The 23,765-nt window shown below is 36.8% G+C and overlaps 3 protein-coding genes across 4 annotated transcripts; 2 read left to right on the top strand and 1 right to left on the bottom strand.

The window, feature by feature from the left end:
* Positions 1-77: 77 nt before the first annotated feature.
* On the top strand, positions 78-6,741 carry LOC117925035 (tubulin--tyrosine ligase-like protein 12). The gene is made up of 15 exons (XM_034843841.1): positions 78-488; positions 840-1,103; positions 1,892-2,016; positions 2,115-2,331; positions 2,547-2,672; positions 2,847-3,103; positions 3,684-3,791; positions 4,096-4,237; positions 4,348-4,513; positions 4,946-5,103; positions 5,261-5,584; positions 5,683-5,757; positions 5,992-6,061; positions 6,162-6,319; positions 6,418-6,741. Exons 1-15 carry the CDS (start codon positions 216-218, stop codon positions 6,565-6,567), a joined length of 2,613 nt encoding a protein of 870 aa, XP_034699732.1. The 5' UTR covers positions 78-215; the 3' UTR covers positions 6,568-6,741.
* A 76-nt stretch (positions 6,742-6,817) lies between these two features.
* Positions 6,818-20,788, bottom strand: LOC117925036 (protein FIP1). Of its 2 annotated transcripts, XM_034843842.1 has the most exons (14): positions 20,684-20,788; positions 19,754-19,841; positions 19,515-19,623; positions 18,175-18,224; positions 17,067-17,133; positions 16,811-16,883; positions 10,902-10,957; positions 9,988-10,084; positions 9,087-9,171; positions 8,807-8,869; positions 8,269-8,328; positions 7,581-7,673; positions 7,229-7,291; positions 6,818-7,128 (listed from the first exon to the last, which is right to left on the bottom strand). In XM_034843842.1, exons 1-14 carry the CDS (start codon positions 20,737-20,739, stop codon positions 7,027-7,029), a joined length of 1,062 nt encoding a protein of 353 aa, XP_034699733.1. In that variant the 5' UTR covers positions 20,740-20,788; the 3' UTR covers positions 6,818-7,026. The 2 variants fall into 2 exon arrangements, with proteins under 2 accessions (XP_034699733.1, XP_034699734.1); XM_034843843.1 differs by lacking the exon at positions 20,684-20,788 and having other exon boundaries at positions 19,515-19,619; positions 19,754-19,837.
* Positions 20,789-22,179: 1,391 nt separating this feature from the next.
* LOC117924843 (glucan endo-1,3-beta-glucosidase-like) lies at positions 22,180-23,190 on the top strand. Its single transcript, XM_034843547.1, has one exon. The coding sequence runs from the start codon at positions 22,180-22,182 to the stop codon at positions 23,188-23,190; it is 1,011 nt and encodes a 336-aa protein (XP_034699438.1).
* Positions 23,191-23,765: the final 575 nt, after the last annotated feature.

Here is a 23,765-nt window from a genome sequence, read left to right on the forward strand (position 1 = left end):
ATGAATTTGTAACATGAATGATAGGCCGATTTTAAACCTTTACGGTCTAGAAAACCTGACGCATATAATATCTACTAGTTATTTTGGGCAATGATAGTATACCATTGGATGCGTCTATAATATCCGCACGCCGCAGGCATAACCTCCACTGCCGAAAACTCCAATTACAGAACCACCGCCGCAACGCCGTTGTTTCGGTCTCAGCTCCGCCCACAATGGCCGCCGATAGAATCGAAAACTTCGAAGATTTCGTAAAAGTCCATGCTCTGCTCCTCCAAGCTTCAGGATTGCCACCGTCTCTGCACCGCCAACTCTTCCAGAAGCTCTACTCGGAAACATTCGACAGCGGCGATTTCTTCCAGGTGCAGCCATGCGAGAACGGACGGCAGAGGCGGCTTGTGCTCACCTCCGACTCCATGGAGAAGGAGTCTCACGTGTTCCTCATTGACCACGCCTGGACTTTTCGGCTCTCCGATGCTCCCAAACAGGTTCCAATTCTGATAAAACCACGGCCATTTCCCATTTCTAGGGTTTTGGTGTTTAGTCCGTTTGGATGCTGAGAAAAAGCAGGAAAGAAGTTAAAAGCTAAGCCCTTTAGGAGAAAAACTTTAACTGAGTTAAATAGTTCTGCTGGTTCAGTTCTAAGTAATTATGATGTAAAGATTTGATACCCTTTTTCTTTTTCTACATCTTCTCGGTAGCCAAATGGAGGGTTCGTGTTAAAGCTCAATTGGGTTTCTGAGAAGATACTGAATTTTAGTCTTTGTGCCTTTAATTTAATCAATTGAGCTCTTCGAAACCAAAATGATTGAGCTTTTGGCCACTTTGAGTGATTGCAGCTGCAGGAGGTTCCGGGTTTGGCTGAGAGGATGGCTTTATTGATGAGTGTAGATATTGATATGGATTCCAATTCTGAAGAGACAGATGCTGTAAATGGAGGCTCAGATGAGAAGGATACAAAATTGGATGTTATGAGAATGCTGGGGAGAGAAATTAGTGAAGCAGAAGAGAAAGGAGATGGCATAGTTAGGTGGTTGGAGCTAGATGAGCTTGGCATAGATGATGATATGCTGTTGTCTCTTGATTTATCCAGCAAATTTCCGGTGTGTAACCCTTGTTTTATTGAATGGCATTTGTCCGTGTTGTATGTTAGTTTTAGGTTCTAAAGACACCATGAGAAATTGACACTCAAGAACTCTATCTTTCACTCCCATTGGTATGAATTTGGTTTCAGAGTAACTTATTATGGTTGCTTAGGCATGTAGAAGGACTGAAGCAATAGGGCATCTGCATTTGCATTCTGTATAAATTGATGTAGGTGTACAACTTCTCCCGTTGTCCCAGAGCATCTCTGGAACCCTAAAAGAGATCTATGAATTGTCTGCACAAATCCTTCATTTTAGGGGCCATAACAGGAAACCCCGAAACAGAAGCCATCAACATTAATAATAGTGAAAGATTGAAATAATAGGATTTCTCAAGATTTTTTAGTAGACTCATGTTGGGTGATGGATTTGTGCCTTCAAATGCTATGAAAATGCAACTGAGCGGTTTGATTTTTGTGGGATAACCAAATGTGCTCTTTAGTCTTAAGTACTTGACCATTCTTGTGCGTAACCGAGTGAGTCCCAATATTTCAAGATATAGAATTATAGCACTCCATGGTTTAGTTGAGACATTGTCACATCAATAGGAGATGCAGCATTCTTGTCACCAAGAAGTTTTTTAAAATAAAAGGTTGGAGATGAGGCAGTATTGTGCCTACTCATCATGCTGGGCTTGGTATACAACATCTCTATTTGGTCCAGTATCGTATTTTGTTAGCTATTTGTGAGTATATTACTTATTTTTTGAAACTCTGTTGATATGATGCTCTTTCTTGTTGCATTAGAATTTACTTGCGCTTAGTCTGTGTGGAAACAAGCTGGAAAATGTTGAAATAGTTATACAAGAAGTTACCAAATTCAAACACCTAAGAGCTCTCTGGCTGAATGACAATTCACTCCTGCAAAACTGGTATGTTTGTCGATATGTTGAAAATCCTTGTTATTTTACTTTTGAAATTACTGTTGGTGGCTCAACAATAAGAGTGAATTGAGTTATTCAATTTTCAGTGATGGTCACATGGCAGAAAGAATTCTTCAAGGATCCCCAAGTTTGGAAATCTACAATTCATGTTTCACTCATAATTTTGGTGAATGGGCATTGGGATTTTGTGCAGATGTATATGGAAAGGAAAATCCAGGATATATTCATCAGAATGACCATCCATTGCAGAGTGTGACTTCTCTTGACCTTTCAAATAGATGTATTCACAATCTAATCAGTAAGGTTGGAATGTTCCTTTTGTGAATTATCTATTTTTATCTGACCTGTTTTATTTCTTACAAAGAATTATTTGGACCCAATTTTTTTTTCCTGCAACTGGCCTATTGCCATATAGCATTTTTGCACCAAAAATTTCTAGTTGGTAGTATTGGTTGTTTTCGTTGGTAATTCTTGTAGCTATCTCAATGCTGATTCTCTTTTGTTACACTTCTGCCCAGGCATTTTCACCTGTTGAAATGCCAACTCTTTCATATTTGAACCTTCGAGGAAATCCATTGGAACAGAATTCAGTTAGTGATTTGCTGCAGATCCTAAAAGGATTTGCTTGCCTAAATGCGTTAGAGGTATCATTTCTAACACACGCACACTCTCTCTCCCTCTTGATAGGCAAGAAAGAAATATATTAAAAAAGTTCATTTCTGACACTACCTCTCTTTTTAGCAGTAATAAGCATGTAAGAAAAAAATAAGGGAACCAAAAAGGAATTTCATGTCTTTAGATTTTTAAATGATTCACAGGTGGATATTCCTGGCCCACTTGGAGAAAGTGCTGTAGAAATTCTTGAATCTCTTCCTAGCCTTTCTCAACTGAATGGTGTCAATGCATCCAAAATTTTAGAGACTGGAAAGCATGTGATTGATTCAATGCTTCAACCACGTCTTCCTGAATGGAGTCCTGAGGAACCTCTTTCTGACCGTGTCCTTAGTGCAATGTGGTTATATTTGATGACATATAGACTTGCAGATGAGGAAAAGATTGATGAAACCTCTGTATGGTATGTATATATGGCCTAATTTATTTGATTCTTACTTCTTTGTCCCAGTTAGTTTTCTATAAACAATATAAGCTTTTAAATTTATGTGAAAGTAATTTTGGTTCTTCAATTTAGAAGACTTATATATTTTCTTGTTTCTACTTTGGCATGTTTTTTTTTTCCTTGTTTTATAGGAGATTTCCTCCATTTACATTCTCCATTTTTTTCTTCTTATAAAGGTTTGTTTCCCAAAATAATAAAGGAAAATGGAAAATATTAACTTCAGTTTATATCCACAAATCAGTTTGTGTTAGGATTTCACAAGTGTTCAAAATGCAGATGGTCAATTAGCCTACTTAAAAGAGTGTGAAACTGTTATGGAGCATCCTCCTTAAGTTGTATAATATAGAAATTTATGAATTGATTTTGTTGGATCTTTGAATTGTGATCTTTTGATGTTGTCTTTTATTAAAAATATTTTTTTTTTCTATAAGTAAGAAGTGACCAGTCTGAAATAAATAAATGCATTACATGAATATTAATTTTGCTAGTCAGTTATACATCTACATGATGAGTGTTTTTGTTTTGGACTACATTATAGCTATGTGATGGACGAACTTGGTTCAGCTTTGCGTCATAGTGATGAACCAAGTTTCAGGGTATCTCCTTTTCTCTACATGCCAGAGGGAAAACTGGCATCAGCAGTGAGGTGAGGTTCTCTTTTGACCTTTTTTATGCTTTCTTGCTTTGAACCGGTTTACGCCTTGTATTTCTTGTTTTCTCTAGAGGGACCGCATATGAGAATATAATTCATATTGTATCACGTACTGAAACTTGTAACATGTGCTTCTGAGCCTGAATTCATATGTATGATTAATTCTAATGCCTATATAATCCTGTTGCTCAGGGTATAAAGGCATGTGGAGATGTCCCTTGCATTTTGTGTTTTTGCAAAATTTCTTTCCAACAACAGAGTACTTGCAAAGTTGTTAACTTGAATACATTTTTTCCAGTTTCTCTATTTTATGGCCAACCCAGAATGTTCAAAAAGGTGATGAGTGCACTCGTGATTTTCTATATGGTATTGGAGAGGACAAACAACGTTCTGCCAGACTTACAGCTTGGTTCCATACACCACAAAATTATTTCATTCATGTGAGTTTGTGTCATCTTCTATCACTAAATTGAACCAGTGCTTATTACTAACTTCTAAACTGAAGTTATCTGCTGCTAAGATGGGAACTAATTTGCGCTTAACTCTTCAGGAGTATGAGAAACACTGCCAGAAATTGCAGTCAAAGTGTTGCTTTTCTCCTTCCATTAAGCCCTCTATGGACAGATGTTCAATTTCTAGTGGTGGACATGCTTTACACGTTTACACAGATATACCTCAAGTAGAAGAATTATTGACACGTCCTGAATTTTTAATCAGTATGTGTTAACAGTTCAATGTATACCTCCTTTTTTTTAATAATTTTTTGGTCTCCTTTTAATATGATTATTTTCTCTCCTAGTTGTGTTTAATGTTTAGTGTGCGCATGTTGTAGCAATTCGCTATTTTCTGATTTGAATATTCATTCCACTTTCAAATATTTCACTTAGTCTATAGAGTGCTCTCTCCTCTGGTAAGCTAACCCCTCTTTATTTTCAAGCTTCCTTCTAGTTGTCTGGATTTTCATCTATAGGTTGTTGGGCTCAAATTAGTTGAAAGGTAGATTTTTTTTTGCTCGTATCTGTTGAGAAAAAGTTATCTAATCCTAGTTAATTTTAATTGTTTGTAGGTTGCTGATTTCGTTCCTTGCCCTTCATCTTTGCTCTTCTAAGTTTGTGCTGTGATTCACAATTTATTTTATTTTTTTGCAGCAACTGACCCAAAAGATGCAGACATTATATGGACAAGCATGCAAATAGACGAGGACACCAGAAAAGCTGCTGGAATAACTGATCAGCAGTACATAAATCAATTTCCGTTTGAGGCTTGTCTTGTCATGAAGCATCATTTGGCAGAGACTGTTCAGAAGGTTAAGATCTCTAACACCCCCCACCCAAAAAAAAAAAAAAATCCTCTATGAAGTTTGTTTCCAAGAGTTCATTATTCTACTACTTAATATAGGCACCATATGGATTTTTGAAATATCAATAATCAAAACGCATGTTTTGAATTTCTTTCTACAACAGGCACATGGATCTCCTGAATGGTTTCAGCCTACATATAATCTTGAAACACACCTACCTCAACTCATTGGTGACTATTATGTACGCAAGAGAGATGGGCTTGACAATCTGTGGATCTTAAAGCCATGGAACATGGCACGGACTATTGATACAACTGTTACTAGTGATTTATCTGCTATTATCCGACTTATGGAGACTGGTCCAAAAATATGCCAGAAGTATATTGAGCACCCTGCTTTGTTCCAAGGCAGGAAGTTTGATCTCCGTTACATAGTACTGGTCGGCAGTATGAAACCTTTGGAAATATTCCTTGCTGACGTTTTCTGGGTATGCACTTCTTGCCTGTACCGTAAATTCTGAGAACCATTCCTGTACTAGTCTCGGTAATATTCATATTCAAATAAGCTGCAATATTACCTTTTCAGGTTCGATTGGCAAACAATGCATATACCTTGGACAAACAGAGTCTGTTCGAGTATGAGACTCATTTTACTGTTATGGTAACTCCTGAGCACCTTGTTTTAGCAGATGACCATATATTCATTTTCAGGATGGACCCAGGTTCAGAACCAAGCAAGTGTATTTGATCCCTCCTGTTTGATGGAGAAGTTGAGAGAAACTCTAGTTAAAAGAAAACCTGATTAAAGCTTCCCATTTATTTTCACTAGGAATCATGGTTTCCATGTTTTGATTTGAATTCAGTATTTACCCTTAATCACTTCTATGGATTTCAGAACTACCGTGGAAGATTGAATCACATGCACACACCGGAATTTGTGAGGCAGTTTGAACAGGAACATCAAGGTATAAAGGCCTTCATAGAAAATGGGGTGTTCATAATTTTCTAGTACCTTGGGATGCTTTTAAGTTAATTCCTAACATAGACTCCTGTCTTTGATGCCAGTTAAATGGTTGGATATCCATGAAAGAATAAAAACTATGATCCGGTCCGTCTTTGAGTCAGCTGCAGTCGTTCATCCAGAGATGCATAGTCCTATGTCCAGGGCCATGTATGGCTTAGATGTCATGCTTGATTGCTCTTTCCAGCCGAAGTTATTGGAGGTATGTAACTAAACCAATATTTCCGCCCTCCTATGCTTCTTTGTAAAGTCCTTTCTGCTGATGCCGTTCGAAAATAATCGTGTTGTTTGCGAGTGTAGGTAACCTACTGTCCTGATTGCACTAGAGCCTGCAAGTATGACACAGAAGCTATATTTCGTGGTGGAGAGCCACTCAGAGCTCAGGACTTCTTCAATCATGTGTTTGGTTGCCTCTTTTTAAATGAAACAGCATATGTCACCAAATTATAACCGGAGGCTCCAAGGAAAGTGCATGTTGTAGGTGATCTTATAGCAAACCAGAAACTTTCCATCACAGGGCTTGCCTCTTATTTGTTATTCTGAATGGAGATTTACTTTGTCAAATGACTGCAAGGATTCTTACACTAGAGAAGTATACGAGCCAAAATGAAATGTTTTTCTTTACCTTGAGCCATTTGTATCTCATTTCCATAGACCTTGGTTCAAATAGAAGAATAGAGACGGCCACACTGATCAACCCTAATAAAAAAAACTCATCACAATGAAAGCTACTTCATAAACTGATATGTACATTGAACTGCCGTCTACACCCATGGCAGTGGCCTTTTTTTCCTCTAAGTCATCTCAAGCAAGAAAAGAAAAGGAAATAGGACAAGGTACAATACGGAGGGGTCAGTGGAATCAGTGAATACATTTGTTTAGGAAGCTGTGACAGGAGGCTTCATGCTGCTAGCTAGGTTCGCCTGAGAGATTTTGTTGATTTCTCAGGGTTGTTATCTTCTTTTGTAATTCAAGATTTGACATCCGCTCAACCTCCAATGCTCGCTCAAGCTTTTATCCATCCATTTATGAAGGTTGTATGAGTTTATAACAAGCAAAAATGAATCCAAGAGTGACCAATTAAAAAACTAGAATTGGAGTTGGTTAGTACCTTGGCTGCTCGGTTGCTCCATTCTCCTAGTATAGCTCTCAGCCTTTCATTCTCTTCAATATACTATCAAGTATCATCACCAAAAAAAAGGTACAAAAAAGATTAAGAACAGTAAATTTATCCAAGAGGTCTCACGCAAACAAGGATGAGAATCGTATATCTAAGTACTTTTGGATCAGTGTAGACATGACCCATGGATTAAAACCTCTTCAGTTTAGCCATAGATAAATCAAATTGCATTATCCTTTTTTAGGCTTTTTTTTAGCCCTTTGGTGTCTTCTTTATCGAGGTCAAATTTTAGCTGCTTTGATTATGTGCCACAGGTCGAGATCTTAAGAATTTATACGGGTACCTGATTGTTGGTGGTGCGGACTTGCTGGATCTCAGAGTCCCTCTCGGCAATCAAGGATCGAGCAAGACTGAGCTCAGACTGTATTTGATTCATCTGCGACATGGAAAACATTTTTCAGAATTTACCACAACACTTAAGGATATGAATTAGACAATGTATAATGCTATAATAGTAGTTTCTTCTAAAACTTTAATGCCTAAAGACAGCATGCTGATTTCTAGCTATCCTTGATAGGATTCAATCATTTTTCTCAGACCAGCTTTAACCATTAGATGGCAACTATTAACATACTTGACACTTATAAAGCTGTATTAAAGGAAATAGGTTTGGGTACCTGTAATTATCAAGCTTAGCCAGAAATACAATTACATCTTTTGATGTCCGAAAACAATCATTAAGCAGTCGGAACAAACCCTAGTCATCTTATACCTTGATCATTTCACTAAAAAGAAAAAGATTTATCAACTTGCGGTTTCTTTGTTCTTGAATCTCATGGTCTTTATGTCGATGTTATTTGATCATGGAGTTTTATCACAGAACAATTTTCCCTCAGAACACCATAGACCATTGCACACATTTAAATCAAAAGAAATATAATAAATTATGTAAGAGAATAAATCGAACAGCATTTTATTGTCAACATGAAGCAGGTTCATGAGCTAAATGGTGCAATCTTAATCAAGTTTACCTCAGCAGAAACTGTTCGCAATTCCTGATCACGAGCTGCTAAAAGATGGGCAAGATCAACCTGCCAAAAGAGCCAGTAGCAGCCTTTATTCTGACTATTCCACATATAACTAATTAACTTCTCTAATAAGAGAGAACCACACCAACTTAAGGCTAATTATGTTACAAGATCGAACAATATGTGAAATAAGTTGTAATTCAGACACAGGGTGTATAATTTTAGTCTTCAGGCTATGGTGCTACAGAGACTGCACCAGTTTGGAACTTGCAAGACAGAAAAACATATGTGCTTGTGGTGCTTACATTCCCTAGCACTTCTCATCTAGAAATAAAAGATTCTGAATGCCCAAGGAAAAAAGTACTTTTTTGGTCACATTTGAAGGGAAAATCTTATCGAACTGGTGACATATTTCCACATCTCCCCAAGCAGAATGTCAGAGCAATCGTTGAGGGATTTACTCAGAATGCAACTGGATTTCATTATGTTTTAAAACTTAAGGTCTAAAAATGGATATATGTAAAGTCAGTTTGGTTATCACCTGAGGTGTGCTCCCATCATTTGACCGTTCATATTTACTTAAGCATTCTTGCAACCGGAGAATCTGCAGTGAATAGATGAGGTTCTGAAATTATTTACGAAGGATATTATCATTCAATTTTTATCTACATGGACTACTTTAATACAAAGTTGGAGCAGCACATTTGCTACAGTTTTTGTGCAACTACTCCATGCATCAGCCAGAACCAGAAGCAACTACAGGCTATATCAAATGCAATTGCTATACAATCACCACTGATCATGTTTTGATCATCATATACCTCCTCACTCAAAAAATGAAGATTTTCCCGCTGGTATTGCAACAAAGCCATTTGCTGGTCAGAGAGCCGACCACCCTCGTAATACCTGTTGCACCAAAAAACCCTCAATATATCATCACATATTGCACTAATTTAAATTGATAACTAACTCATAGCTAAAGTTCAAGTGGATATTTATTCATTCTTTTGTAAGTCCCACAATCCTATCCCAACCCCTTGCCACTTGAGCTCTCCTCAAAGGCTCAAGTGGATATTTATATTGCTACCATGACTTTTGCTATTGCAGTTGTGTCCATTCAGACATGGAAAACTGCACCTGCAGCAATCAATGGTACTATCATGTAAAGGAGAAAGAAGAGTTTTCCTGCATTCTTAATGCATGCAAAGAATTTTCATTTTCAGTAAAGCAAAAACGCCTGATTTTTAGAGAAAGTGATTAAATAAAACATCTAATGAGGTGGATTGCACCCCCTGTATACAGTAATTATTATCAGTTAAGGTTGTTTTATTGTTTTTTCTGTTTGATCTCTTCTCAATGAGGAGCTTTTTCTGTACTTCCTGTATACATGGGTTGTGCCCCATTTTTTGCTAAGCACTTGCACTTGATTAATACAACACTTTATTTGCCTAAAAAAAATAATGAAGAACAAAAAAAACATCTAATGATGGAATACAAAAGTGGGGCCTTTAAAGATAATGGGTTCAATACTAGCCACCTGCACAAATGGACACTATAACAGAACAAAATGAACTATGATTTTCAACATTATAATCATTCTTCTCAGTTACTGATAGAAGCACAGAGTGACAGGTGATCTTCAGCAACATGAAACCATTTCCCTTCCACAGAAAACTTGAAACATAGACTGCATGAAAAAGGAATTGATGGATGTATGATTACCTCAAACCTTCCAAAGAACTAGATGGTTGAAGTGGAGAATATAATGACTTCAAAACATCAGGCTGAGAATTCAAGGAATTGTACTGGTACACATAACCTGCAAACACCAAGATGCAGATACAAATGATTTGACACAAAAAAAAGTAACAATAAGCCTATATTCTATCCCATATACATGAAATTTAGAGCTCATGTTCAGTATATTAGGGCTTTAGTTTTGAGTAATACACCAATATTCTCAAGACTGGCCTTATTAGTATCACAGAAGCAAGATTTTTCGATATTGTTTGAGGCATCTTATGCAGCATATTTCTTGTGAACAGGCATTATTTAGCTGCATCATAACCTAATTGTATTCAAAATGGATCCTGCCTGTCACATTTTGTACTGCAACAAACTGGAAAAATCTCCAAAGAGTTTTTTACCCCAATCACGAAATTCATCCACCATAGCACAGCTCGGATTATCATGGAGGAATGATGTTCCAATATGGAGGCTTAGCTACCCTATTGACTAATGACCTCCATTAGAAAATTGAAATGAGAAAACTAATTATTGAGGCAACCTGGACAAATCTATGGTCACTGGAAGTGTCATACAATCAACAACCATGAAAAAAAGGGCTGTTGTGGGTGTAGATTCAAATAAATATATCAGAAAAAGAAAAGATCTCTAATCACATGCAACTAGAGGGTCACAACACGGCAACACCATTGTTCATCCATGAATCAATGGTGAATTACGACAATGGGATTAAAAGCATACTTTCAACTGAATGTGAGATCCAAAATAGATCTTTACAATCCAATTCCAGCAATATTCAGTTTAATGCCTTATGTAAAGTGTAATAATTCCCCAACTCAGACATCACACCAGTCCATCTAATGATCTCCAAGGTATGTACCTAAACTTACCAATATAAACACTCATAAAAGATGCTGCACATACTGCTTCAACCAACATAATAATCCTGCAGATTTGACAGATAAGCAAGGAAACCATCAGTTATGCATATTCTGGCAAAGTGACATTCAAAATTTAACCATGGAACAGATGGAGGTGCATACACAGGAATAATTTATGTTTTGATTGTGAGTTAACAATGATTTGTATCAAAATGAAACAATCAAAATTTACTATTTGGGTCAATTTATTTCTTAATAGAATACCATTTTCTACAAGTTTTGACACAAGACTAGATTGGTATGGTATTATGCATCAACCGATAATTTGTACGGAATTCCAGACTATGTTGATTCATTAAACTTTACCTTATCATCACTGATGTACTCTTAGTAGAATGAAATGTTATTATCCTTCATCTTAAATTTGAGAGGTCATAATTCAAAACTCTGGAAAAATAATGGAACTGATTTTATCTTTTAAACTTAACTTTATTTTATGAATGGAATATATCTAGAAGAAGGGAACCACATATTATATTAGATGAACAAATTAGAATGGAATATATTTAGGCAAAATTCAATTTTGGAGGAATATAGGCTGGAAAAAGGAGAAACAATGTCAAAGCACCGTCAATACTACTCCCAGGTTGAATCATTTGACAGAAAGCTGGGCATAAACATTAATACAAAGATTGCCAACACAAGAAAAGAGCATACTTCTCTTTCTTTTGAACTCACCTAGTATTATAATCTCACAAGAGTTGAGAGGTAATCCATGTCATATCTTAGAGGTTGAGCGAAATTGTTGGATAAAAGCTTGTTCAAGTGCTTGCAAGACCATCTCAATGAATGATTATAATTTCTATAAGTAATTATTGCATATATTTGGGAAAGCAGCATAGAATGACACTAATGCACTCAATACCAAATATATGTTATGGAATCCCACCAGTAGATAGTGATATATGTTTTGTGAAAGTGGAGGTGAACAAGAGATTGGCCTTGGACAAAGTGGCTCTCTGGGATGCTCAGGAAAAATTGTGTTCTTTATCTATGGAGGAGCTGGAAGCCAGAAAGGTAGCGAAGGGGGATTATAAGAAATGGGCTCTTATGGAGGAGATTTCTTAGAGACTGTTGATTCCTATCCCTTCGGCTTCACCTGCCCCGGCTCTGCCTTCTCCTAATGACTTACCCATTGCTGTTCGGAAAGGTACTCACTCTACTCGTAATCCTCATCCTATTTACAATTTTTTGAGTTATCACCGATTATCTTCACCCTATTCTGCTTTTGTTTCTGCTATATCCTTTGTTTCTCTTCCAAAGAGCACCCATGAAGCTCTTTCCCATCTAGGCTGGCGACAGGCAATGGTGGATGAAATGGCTGCTCTGCACTCTAATGGCACTTGGGATCTTGTTGTTTTACCCTCTGGTAAATCTACCGTTGGCTGTCGTTGGGTCTACGCAGTTAAGGTTGGTCCTGATGGTCAGGTTGATCACCTTAAGGCCCGCTTAGTTGCTAAAGGCTATACTCAGGTTTATGGTTCTGATTATGGTGACACATTCTCTCCTGTTGCCAAGATTGTTTCTGTCTGTCTGCTTCTCTCCATGGCTGCTATGTGTTCTTGGCCTCTTTATCAGTTGGATATTAAAAATGTCTTCCTTCATGGTGATCTTGCCGAGGAAGTTTATATGGAGCAACCTCCTGGTTTTGTTGCTTAGGGGGAGTCTGGTTTAGTATGCAGGTTACGCCGTTCTCTATATGGCTTGAAACAATCTCCTCGAGCATGGTTTGGCCGTTTTAGTTCTGTTGTTCAAGAGTTTGGCATGCTTCGCAGTACAACAGACCATTCAGTTTTCTATCATCATAACTCTTTGGGGCAGTGTATTTATATGGTTGTTTATGTGGACGACATCGTCATTACAAGCAGTGATCAGGATGGTATTCAGAAACTAAAGCAACATCTTTTTACCCACTTTCAGACCAAAGACTTGGGGAAACTCAAGTATTTCTTGGGAATTGAGATAGCTCAATCCAGTTCTGCTATGGTCCTTTCCCAAAGGAAGTATGCTTTAGACATTCTGGAAGAAACCGGTATGTTAGACTGTAAACCGGTAGACACACCTATGGATCCGAATGTCAAACTTGTACCAGGACAGGGGGAGCCTTTAGGAGACCCCGGGAGATATCGACGGCTCGTAGGTAAATTGAACTATCTCACCATTACTCATCCAGACATTTCTTTTCCTGTGAGTGTTGTTAGTCAATTCCTACAGTCACCATATGATAGCCATTGGGATGCCGTAATCCGCATTCTTCGATATATCAAAAGTACACCAGGCTAAGGTGTGTTGTACGAGAACAGAGGTCATACTCAGGTTGTTGGTTACACAGATGCAGATTGGGCTGGCTCACCCACAGATAGACGTTCCACTTCAGGGTACTGTGTTTTTATTGGAGGTAATCTAATATCTTGGAAGAGTAAGAAACAAGATGTAGTAGCCAGATCTAGCGCTGAAGCCGAGTATCGAGCTATGGCTTTGGCAACATATGAACTCATATGGTTGAGACATCTTCTTCGAGAGTTGAGATTTGGAAAGGATGAACAGATGAAACTCATCTGTGATAACCAGGCCGCATTACATATTGCATCCAATCCAGTCTTTCATGAAAGGATCAAACATATTGAAGTTGACTATCATTTCATTAGAGAGAAGATCGCATCAGGATGTGCTGTTACAAGTTTTGTTAATTCAAATGATCAACTAGCTGACATCTTCACTAAATCTCTCAGAGGTCCTAGGATTAAATATATTTGTAACAAACTTGGTGCATATGACGTATATGCTCCAGCTTGAGGGGGAGTGTTGAATATAATGTATTTATAGTGTATAATCTTTCCTTGTTAATATAGGTCACATGTATGGTAGTTAGGACTCCTAGCCTTGTATATATATATATTTCTCAATTGTAAGTAGATATTACATGAATGAGAATTAAAGTCTTTCTTCTTTCTCTCTCTCTCAACAGAGACAAAAAACAAGAGAAGTGTGGTTGAGGGAGGGTGACAGAAACACGGGCTTTTTTCACAGGATGACCAATTCCCATAGAAGGAGAAATTGTTTGTCTAAGATCAAAATAAATGGAATTTGGTTAACAGAAGAGCAGGATATTAAGGGGGGTGTGGTCAGCGCTTTCAAGGATCTGTTGATAGATTCGGGTGATTGGCATCCAACTTTGGAAGGTTTGAATTTTGATAGAATTGACGTTGAGGAAATAGCTAGATTGGAGGAGGTATTTATAGAGGAAGAGGTTTTTTCAGCTCTCTTTGATTTGAATGGGGATAAGGCTCCTGGTCCAAATGGATTCTCTCTAAGTTTCTGGCAATTCAGCTGGGACTTTGTGAAAGAAGAGATGATGGGCTTTTTGAAAGAGTTCCATGAGCATGGCAGATTTGTAAGGAGTTTGAATTCCACTTTCCTAGTTCTAATCCCAAAAAATCCAAGCGTAGAGGACCTTAGAGATTTCAGACCGATTAGTTTGGTGGGAGGCTTGTATAAACTGTTGGCAAAAGTGTTAGCCAATAGACTTAAGAAGGTAGTGGGAAATGTGGTGTCTTCAGCTCAAAATGCTTTCGTTGAAGGAAGACAAATTCTTGATGCTGCCTTAATTGCCAATGAGGCAATAGACTCTTTGTTGAAACGGAATGAGAGTGGGGTATTGTGCAAGTTGGATATAGAGAAGACATATGATCACTTGAACTGGAATTTTTTGTTGTTTGTGATGCAAAGAATGGGTTTTGGAGAGAAGTGGATTGGTTGGATTTCTTGGTGCATTTCCACAGCAACGTTTTCTGTTTTGATCAATGGCACCCCGGCGGGATTCTTCAACAGTTCAAGGGGGCTACGTTAGGGGGATCCACTTTCTCCCTACTTATTTGTGATAGGGATGGGGGCTCTTAGTAGGCTCATCTTTAGAGCAGTGAGGGGGGGGGGGGTTTATCTTTCAGGCTGCAAGATAAAGGGAAGAAGTGGTGATGGGGTTTTGGTCTCTCACTTGTTGTTTGCTGATGACACTTTAGTCTTTTGTGATGCTTCCCAAGATCAGATGGTTTACTTAAGCTGGTTGTTGATGTGGTTTGAAGTCATTTCAGGTTTGATAATCAATTTGGATAAGAGTGAAATTTTGCCGGTGGGGAGAGTTGAGAATTTGGAAGTTTTGGCTCTTGAGGCTAGTTGTAAAGTGGGAAGGTTGCCATCTTCTTACTTGGGACTTTCTTTGGGTGCGCATCATAAGTCTGTTGTTGTTTGGGATGGGGTGGAAGAGAGATTTCGGAGAAGGCTTGCCATGTGGAAAAGACAATTTATCTCTAAAGGAGGGAGGATCACCTTAATCCGAAACACATTGTCTAGTATGCCTATCTATTTGATGTCCCTATTGCGGATCCCAAGAGTGGTTAGTTTAAGATTGGAAAAGATTCAAAGGGATTTTTTTGTGGGGAGGGGGTGCTTTGGAGAGGAAACCTCATCTAGTAAAGTGAGATACAATATGTTTGGACAAAAGGAAGGTTGGTTTGGGAGTTAGACGTCTTTCTACTCTCAACAAGGCCCTGTTATGTAAGTGGAACTGGCGCTTTGCGAGTGAAAGGGAGACTCTTCGGAGGAATGTCATTAGTAGGAAGTATGGGGTGGAAGAATGAGGTTGGTATACTAGAGAAGCTAGGGAGGGTTTTGGAGTTCGTTTATGGAAGGAAATAAGGAAGGAAGGGTCTTTTCTGCAAAATAAAGTTGTTTTTTCTATGGGGAATGGTAGAAAGGTGAAATTTTGGAAAGATAATTGGTGTAGGAACTTTGCTCTTTGTAATTCTTTTCCTTCTTTGTATGCATTTGCAGCTTACAAAGAGGCTTGGTTAATGGAGTTGTGGGACTCTTCGGGAGAGGAAGGGGTTTGGAGTCTTAGGTTCTCTAGGTCCTTCAATGACTGGGAGGTGGAAGAGGTGGAAAGGTTACTTTTGACAATCCGTGGAAGGAGGCTTAACCCTCTTTTGGAAGATAAAATGCTGTGGAAAGAGACTAAGGATGAGATTTTCTCAGTTAAATCTCTTTATGGTGCTCTAATTTCCAGAAGTGTTGTTCAATTTCCTAGTAGCATTATTTGGAGTCATTGTGTCCCTACCAAAGTGGGTTTTTTTTGCTTGGGAAGCCCCTTGGGGTAAGGTGTTAACTTTGGATCAACTTAAAAAGAGGGGGTGGATCTTAGCTAACAGATGCTTTCTTTGTTGTGTGGAAGAAAAGTCTATTGATCATATCCTTATTCATTGCACTAAGGCAAAAGTTTTATGGGAGTTATTACTTGCTATTTTTGGAGTAAATTGGATTCTTCCTCTTTCGGTTAGAGATGCCCTTCTTGGTTGGCGGGGGTTTAATATGGGCAAGAAGCGTAGAAAGGTGTGAAAGACTGCCCCTTTGTGTCTTTTATGGGCGATTTGGAAGGAAAGAAATAGGATTGCTTTTGAGAATGAGGAGCTCTCGATTCATAAGTTGAAAAATTCTTTTGTATGTAATCTTTGGCTTTGGATTAAGTCGGTTGTAAATGAAGGTCCTCTTCCTTTATTCAGTTTTTTTTATTGGTTGGGCTCTAGATGAGGGCTGGTGATTTTTGTATCCCCTCTTCTTTTGTTTGTGCCTTATGGCATCTCTTGTATGCTTTTGGGTCAGCCTTAAGGTGCCCTTTTTCTAATATATTTCTTTCTCTGTGCTTTTACTTATAATATCAGACCAAATAAGCCTAATGTCAAAGAGTTTCAAGACCAGTTAACCAGAATGCAAACAAGGCAACAAAGAGTTGTGAACTGGTGGAGGAGGTACAATCTAGCCAAAGAATTAAGGTGCTCAGCAACAAAAGTATGTGGAATATGTACCTCAGTATGGTAGAGATGGAAAGAATACTGATGTGTGGTTTCCACACCATGACAAGTAGCATTGCAGCAGTTCCTGTTACCAAAGTACTTAAAAAGTTATAATGATGAATATTACTCTCAAAGACAAGAAGGCAAATAAACAACTAAAATGAATTTCTATTGGGAGATACATACAGACATGAGAACAAAGGTAAAGCTAACAGACATAAAAAAGACTTTGGTAAAAAAAGCACCAGGAGGATATGTATGCACATACCATATGCAGTAGTAGCAAAAGGTAGGCGAACAATATGCTTCAACTTCTGGCTGAACATATAGTAACCCTACAAAATCAACGTAGGTTTCATGGTTTCCCAACTAGATAAATCATCAATCATGGAACCATATGATTTGAGATCAAGCAACAAGTACAGAAGAAGCATTGATGGATCACACTAACCAAATTCATCTGATAAGAGATAAGTTTATCACTCCAACTATCACAAGTGTGATTTTGCAGAATAGTGGTTTTGTGTGTGCATTTGGGTGGGCCCCTCTGTTTTTGCAAATCGAACCCATGCTTTTGGTTAAAAAAGCGGTGACAAGTTTTCTAGAATTATCATGACACAGGTTAAGTACAGCGGTTACTATATAGGCAAAACTTCCCAAAAGGTTTAATGCATTATAATTCTTTGTTTTCTATTGATGTTGCCCTCATATAATTTATGCTCTGGTGTTTTTCAGTTTATTGCCATGGGTAGATAACTGTACAACAATATGATAAAGTAAGCTTAAAGTATAAAATCCTCACAACAATGTTAAAGACTGATTTCAAGTATCTTAAAATAGGTGCATAGACCACCACCAATCAATTTCTATGCCACCAAAAAAAACAACTAAAGGCTCATTTGCATCATGGAAAGAATAACGAAAATTAAAAGGGAAAGAAAATAAAGAGGAAAAAGGGAAGGATAAATTTAAACTCAATTAATTCTTTTCCTATCATGCTCCTCCATTGTTATCTCCTTTATATAGAGGATAAAAAATTTAAAAATGTCTTAGTTTTTGAACAATTCTCATTATATTTCATTTTCCTTTGTATTTTTTATGATAAACCAAATAGGAGATTCGAGATTATTTCCTAGTACTTTCATCATCCAAATGGAGCCTAAATAAAAAAAGAAAGGTCTGGTATATGGTAAATAACATAGAAATGTATGCAATTTCATGAATAATACAAATTTCACATCTCTAAGCCTCCAAAGTTTCCATATGTTACAAAATGAGATCTACATGCATATGTTCTTCTAACGCACAATTATAAAAAATAAAAATAAAAATAAAAAGGAAAATGGACAGTTAACTCTGAAGTGAATAAATGTTACCTGCAAGCGGATCTTTTGGACTTGGTAGACTAGATACTGTTGAAAGGCACCTGAAAACATAATGAGTATGACATTAAAACTCATCTTCCTAAGCAGAAGAATACCCATTCAAAAAGCTAAGAAACAAGGAACATGAGAACCAATGGTTGAGATGGCCTTTGAAGTCTTGAGCAAGAGTATATGGCAGTCAATCACCCAACAACAAGAAAAAAATCATCGGAAGATTACACAAGCTAAGAAAACGCATTCTCATAATTCAGATACATTAACTAAATTGCATTGCACACAAATGCTTCATGATTCTGTCTACCAATGGAACAATATTATTAATTTTACATAAGTCAACAAATGCCATAGAATTACACAACAGTGGCAATAAAACTGAACACAAGATGCCCCCTGGGATGTAGCTCAGTGGAACACTGGAACCAAAGGTCCAGAGTTTGAGACTTGTGATATTTAAGTGGTGTAGGGTAAAAAAGCAGCCTAATGTCTCAGGAGGTTTGCTTCAATGGCAGTTGGAATTAAACACACACACACACAAAAACAAAAAACAAAAAACAAAACAAGAACAGGAACATAGGACTCCTGGAACCATTTGATAAATATCTTTTGAAGTTCAAGAATTTTCTTTTTGTGACTTGAAAGGCTTCCATTAGATCTTTAGTTATTTCTGATTAAGGGGGCTATCTTCAGTGAAAGAACATGAGGAATATTGATTCAATTGCAGGAGATTTTAATTAATCTCTTCCCAACAATACATGGTGCTTGCTGTAATTCTAAAAATGTGTTTGGAATAGTTCCTTATTTGGATAGTAACCATAATAAAGTATTTGGCATGTCGTCAGTGATAAAACACAGAAACATCTCTCTGCAGAAGAGTAATACCCTTACTAGGGGCAGCATGGGTAACCTTATCACTTCCTTTTAACACTGATTCGCTATCACTGTTGGGTTGCTAATAGATTGGAGAGGCTCAAAAAAATTTATGGAAAGAGAGAAGTGATAGCTTATATGTTAAGTGTAAGATGGTCCATCTACTAGTACAGATCCGGTCCTCGATACTCACACTTTAGCAACATAGTTTTCACAAAGAGAAGTTAACAATGCTCAACGAGTAGACTTTAGTCACACGAAAATGAAAATTATAAGAAATTAGGATGAAACTAATACAGGTCACTAGACCTATGTTTAAATATATAATGTGTTGTTAGAAAAACCACAGAACAAACATATCACATGGAGAAGTTAATTCAAACACAAACCATAAAACCAGTGGAAAGAAAACAAGCACATGTAGAAATAAGTAGGCTTAAAAAGGCAAAGCTTCAGTGAAAAACCTGTGATCATCAAAAAAGCAACATCACAACTGCAAAGCAATGAGGGGCCCAAACTCTTTATCGGATGAAACATCCATGGAGCTGCCACAGCCAAAATAGCATAACCTGCCTACAATGGAACAACAATCAGGCAATTGACATTTTATCCAAGTATGGGAAGAACCTTGCCCTCCAACAAACTGAAAATATCATATTTTACCCAATCAGGCAACATATGACAACAGGTAAGTTATACTTGCCAATAAAAAACAGTAGAAAACACTCCCGATGATGCTCGTAGGCTTTCGATGACCAAATAAAGGAGCCTCATGCAGTACATCAAGAAACCTAGAGTAGCATAGATGAATTTCCATCAGAAATACCAGCAAAAATCCAATGTGACATGGACATGGCAGAGAAAAATACCTTTCTTAAGAGAAAAAAAATGCTCTATGCTCAAACATCATATTAAACTAAGCCGAGTGGAAAAATTGCCTAACAACAAAAATATGATTGAGTTTTTTTCCCGGGACAGACTAGTGAAAGTTCTTTTAACACAACATTAATAAATCAAACGCAAAAATAAAAATAATAATAATAAATAAATAAATAAATAAATAAAAACCCCTTCATAAATGCGAAAGAAAACAATAAAAATAAAAGTAATGGAATCATTCTAATTTAGCAGTTGAACAGAGTAATAGGAACAGTGAACATGATTGTCATCAAACATAGAACGTGTCACTAAAAAAATTCTATAACAAACGGTGGTTTTCATGTAGCCAACCCTAACCAGTTGGGATTTAAGGCTTCGCTTATGAACAGCCAGTGAAAATGAGTTCTAACATTTAAAATCAACCTGAATTCGGAATCTTTGGAACTTTCTAATGCAAATCCGGAGTTGAAAATGAGACAAATTCACAAAAAACTAGAACAATTCCAAAACTCAACCCACAGAAATCAATCTAGCAAATGCAAAACTCAACGGCAAGCTAATTAGGAGTGTGAATCACCAAAAATTTCAAACAGAACAAGTGGATTCTCGGAATTCAGCAGAAACTTCAGCAGACGAACACAATTACAAACACTGAAAACACGAATCAAGTAGAGATCTGTTTCTTGCAACACAAGTTAATGAATTGAAAGCATTGAGAGAGAAGAGAAACATTTTATGGAGCAGGAAAACTCACAAGGTGTTCTCCTCCGGCGACGTGGAGGTCGCCGACGAGTGCCGCTCCGTTGACATTCAGAGCGATTTGGGTTGAGCTCATTCGCCGGAGGTGTTGAAACTTGAATCTATGTATATGGAGTTCACTCTCATTGGGCCCCCCTTGGTCTTCATTTAACTGCGGTGGACGTGTCCCAATGGCTGTAAGTTTGGGCCGGTCCGGCCCATGGTAAAATATGACTTCTAAAAAAGTAATATTTTTTTTGTTTTTGGCTTTATCCTCGAGCTAAAGTCATAGTTAATAGCTTCTTCCATAAGCTAAAATGAAGCTTCTATTGTTTAAAAACATCAATCCAAAAAGTAGACATATTTAAGCAAAACTTCAATTCAAAGAGGTAGACATAATTAAGCAAAATCGCTTTTAACTTCTTAAAAAACAATTTAAATTGTGTCTTCATGACTTCCATGGTAAGCTCTTCTTTTAATGCATAAGATGCAAAGGCTTATATATTATTATTATTATTTTTAAATATGAAAATTAATCCATTTTTAGAAATATGAAAATTAATATAGAAGTTATTACTATTTTTTATTTTTTAAAAACATGATAATATATAAAATTATTTGCTCTATAAAAACTCATATATTTATAGTACTATGATTTTTTTTCTTACTTGATATAGTATATTATAATCATCTCATATACATATAATATATATATATATATATATGTAAACTTCTCTTAATCATGTATATAATTTTTAAAGTCATAAAAGTCTTTTGAATAAAAGACGATGATACCTACATGAGTTATATATACTAAGTTCTTTCCATTGTGGGATTCTCTTATTCATTAACACAAATATTTCTTTCTAGATGAACTAGACAAATGTTTTCTTGAGTTAGACTCTAAAATCCTGCAAGAGTGTAGTCATACTTAGTGTTTTTATGCTTATCTCTCAAGCCTTTTAAAATCTATATTTATCAAGTTCCATTAATTTTTATATCACATGTGATTAGGTCTCTCAATATCCATTGTAATAAAATATCATACCTTTAGCTCCTGAAAATTTTAAGCAAAAAAAATAAGATAAAAAGTTTTTTTTTTTTTTAATTTTCTCTTTCTTTTATTTATTTATTTAATAGAAAATAAAAGGAAAGAAAATTAAAATATTGGAAAATACTTTTTTTTTTCAAACTTTCCTCAATTTTTTCTAAGGAAAATGGAATATATATATTCTCTTACTTTCTTTAATATTTTTCCTTACATTTTTTATACTTTTTTTTTTCCCTTTTCACAATAGTTTCCAAATCTAGTGGATGCACTTTAAAACTATTTCCAATATCACAAAGGACAATGTCGACAAAATGGTAAAATAAATCAATATTTTCCCATTATATTTTAATATTCATGGAAAAAAATTATTAGGAGACAAGATTGAAGTATTGAACACCAAATAGATATCCATTCTCATCCAGATAAATTGGTTTTGTAAGTATTGATTACAGTTGAAAGAGATGGCTCCCTTATGGATTGCATTGGCTGTGTGCAGCATAATTTGCAGTAGAGCAGCGGCAGATGTAGGTGTTTGCTATGGCCTCCATGGAGACAACCTCCCACCACCAAAAGAGGTGGTGGCACTCTACAAACATTACGGGATTCAAAGCATGAGGCTATTTGACCCTAATCCCTCAGCCCTTGAAGCTCTTAAAGGGTCCGGTATTGGAGTCATACTGGGCGTTCCGAATACAGACATACCCAACATTGCATCAAGCCAAGCTGCTGCCCAGCAATGGTTTGACACCAATCTGGCACCATATCTGAATGATGTTAACTTCTTGTATATTGCCGTCGGCAATGAGGTGATACCAGGAGGGGATGGAAGCACAATTGCTGGAGCAATGAAGAATATACAAACAATTCTAAGTAGCAAAAATGTAGGTGGTATCAAGGTTAGTACTGCGGTGCCACTGACCGTATTGGGAACCTCATTCCCCCCTTCAGCAGGGCAGTTTTCAAAGGAGGTTGATGGTGTGATGAGGGCCATTCTGGGGGTTTTATCAGCGCAGGGCTCACCCCTAATGATCAATGTGTATCCTTACTATGGATATGTAGGAGACCCAGCAAACGTACTCTTGGATTATGCAGTGTTTAGGGCCAATGGCACGGTGGTTCAAGATGGGCCACTGGGGTATTCTAACCTGTTTGATGCGATGGTGGATGCCTTTTACTCGGCAATGGAGAAAGCGGGCGGGAGTACGGTGGGTGTTGTAGTGACTGAGAGTGGTTGGCCGTCTGCTGGGAAAGGGAACGTTACCACCCCAGAGATTGCAGGGACTTATAACAGGAATTTCTTGGCACATCTCAACGCCAATGGGACACCAAAGAGGCCTGATGCTAAGATAGATGGATATATTTTTGCGATGTTCAATGAGAATCTAAAGCCCGGTGCTGCCACGGAGCAAAATTTTGGACTCTTCTATCCTAATAAGCAACCTGTTTATCCGGTATTTAATCCGATTATCTAAATTCTAAAAAAAAAAAATTAAGAGTGTTTATGTAATGTTACATCTTAATTTATTACATTAATAAAGATTAGCAGTTTCCGGGATTGATCAAGGAGAGAGATGGTGGGATAAAATATTGCAGTAAGGCAAAATCTACAAATTAAATAAGCTACATGCTTTAATTGAAGTTTGTTTTCATAAAAGACAAGGTTTCTTCCTTAGCAACATATTCATTCAATATGACTTTGTTTTTTCAATGACTAATAAATGAAAGAAGATTGAAAATTATGGAGAATGTTTGAAAATTTGCAAATTTAACCTCAACCACTAGGTGTCCTCTGGACACACTTTTCTTTTATGCTTTTAAAAATAAAAAATTATAATAACTCTTATCTAAAATATAAAAATTCTTTCAAACTTATATATAAAAAATGATTTTTAAAAACGGTTTAAGAAATTAATATATTAATTTTTTTTACTACCTCATATTTAAATTTTTAAATTTAGTTTTTAATTAGAGTTATTATATTTTATGTAAAGGCTATTATTATCTTCTATTTTTAAAAATAAAAAACTGTTGTTTTTTAAAATAATAA

This window comes from Vitis riparia, chromosome 11 (assembly GCF_004353265.1).
Source record: "Vitis riparia cultivar Riparia Gloire de Montpellier isolate 1030 chromosome 11, EGFV_Vit.rip_1.0, whole genome shotgun sequence".
Lineage (NCBI taxonomy): Eukaryota > Viridiplantae > Streptophyta > Magnoliopsida > Vitales > Vitaceae > Vitis > Vitis riparia.

Excerpts from the sequence above, each read along its gene's own strand:
- LOC117924843 (XM_034843547.1), top strand. The coding sequence starts at position 22,180 with ATGGCTCCCTTATGGATTGCATTGGCTGTGTGCAGCATAATTTGCAGT.
- LOC117925035 (XM_034843841.1), top strand. The coding sequence starts at position 216 with ATGGCCGCCGATAGAATCGAAAACTTCGAAGATTTCGTAAAAGTCCAT. Across the intron at positions 1,104-1,891 it reads ATTTATCCAGCAAATTTCCG|AATTTACTTGCGCTTAGTCT; the intron begins GTGTGTAACCCT and ends TTGTTGCATTAG. Across the intron at positions 4,238-4,347 it reads CACAAAATTATTTCATTCAT|GAGTATGAGAAACACTGCCA; the intron begins GTGAGTTTGTGT and ends TTAACTCTTCAG.
- LOC117925036 (XM_034843842.1), bottom strand. The coding sequence starts at position 20,739 with ATGTCAACGGAGCGGCACTCGTCGGCGACCTCCACGTCGCCGGAGGAG. Across the intron at positions 9,172-9,987 it reads AGTTCTTTGGAAGGTTTGAG|GTATTACGAGGGTGGTCGGC; the intron begins GTAATCATACAT and ends TTGGTGCAACAG. Across the intron at positions 8,870-9,086 it reads TTCATTTTTTGAGTGAGGAG|ATTCTCCGGTTGCAAGAATG; the intron begins GTATATGATGAT and ends TATTCACTGCAG.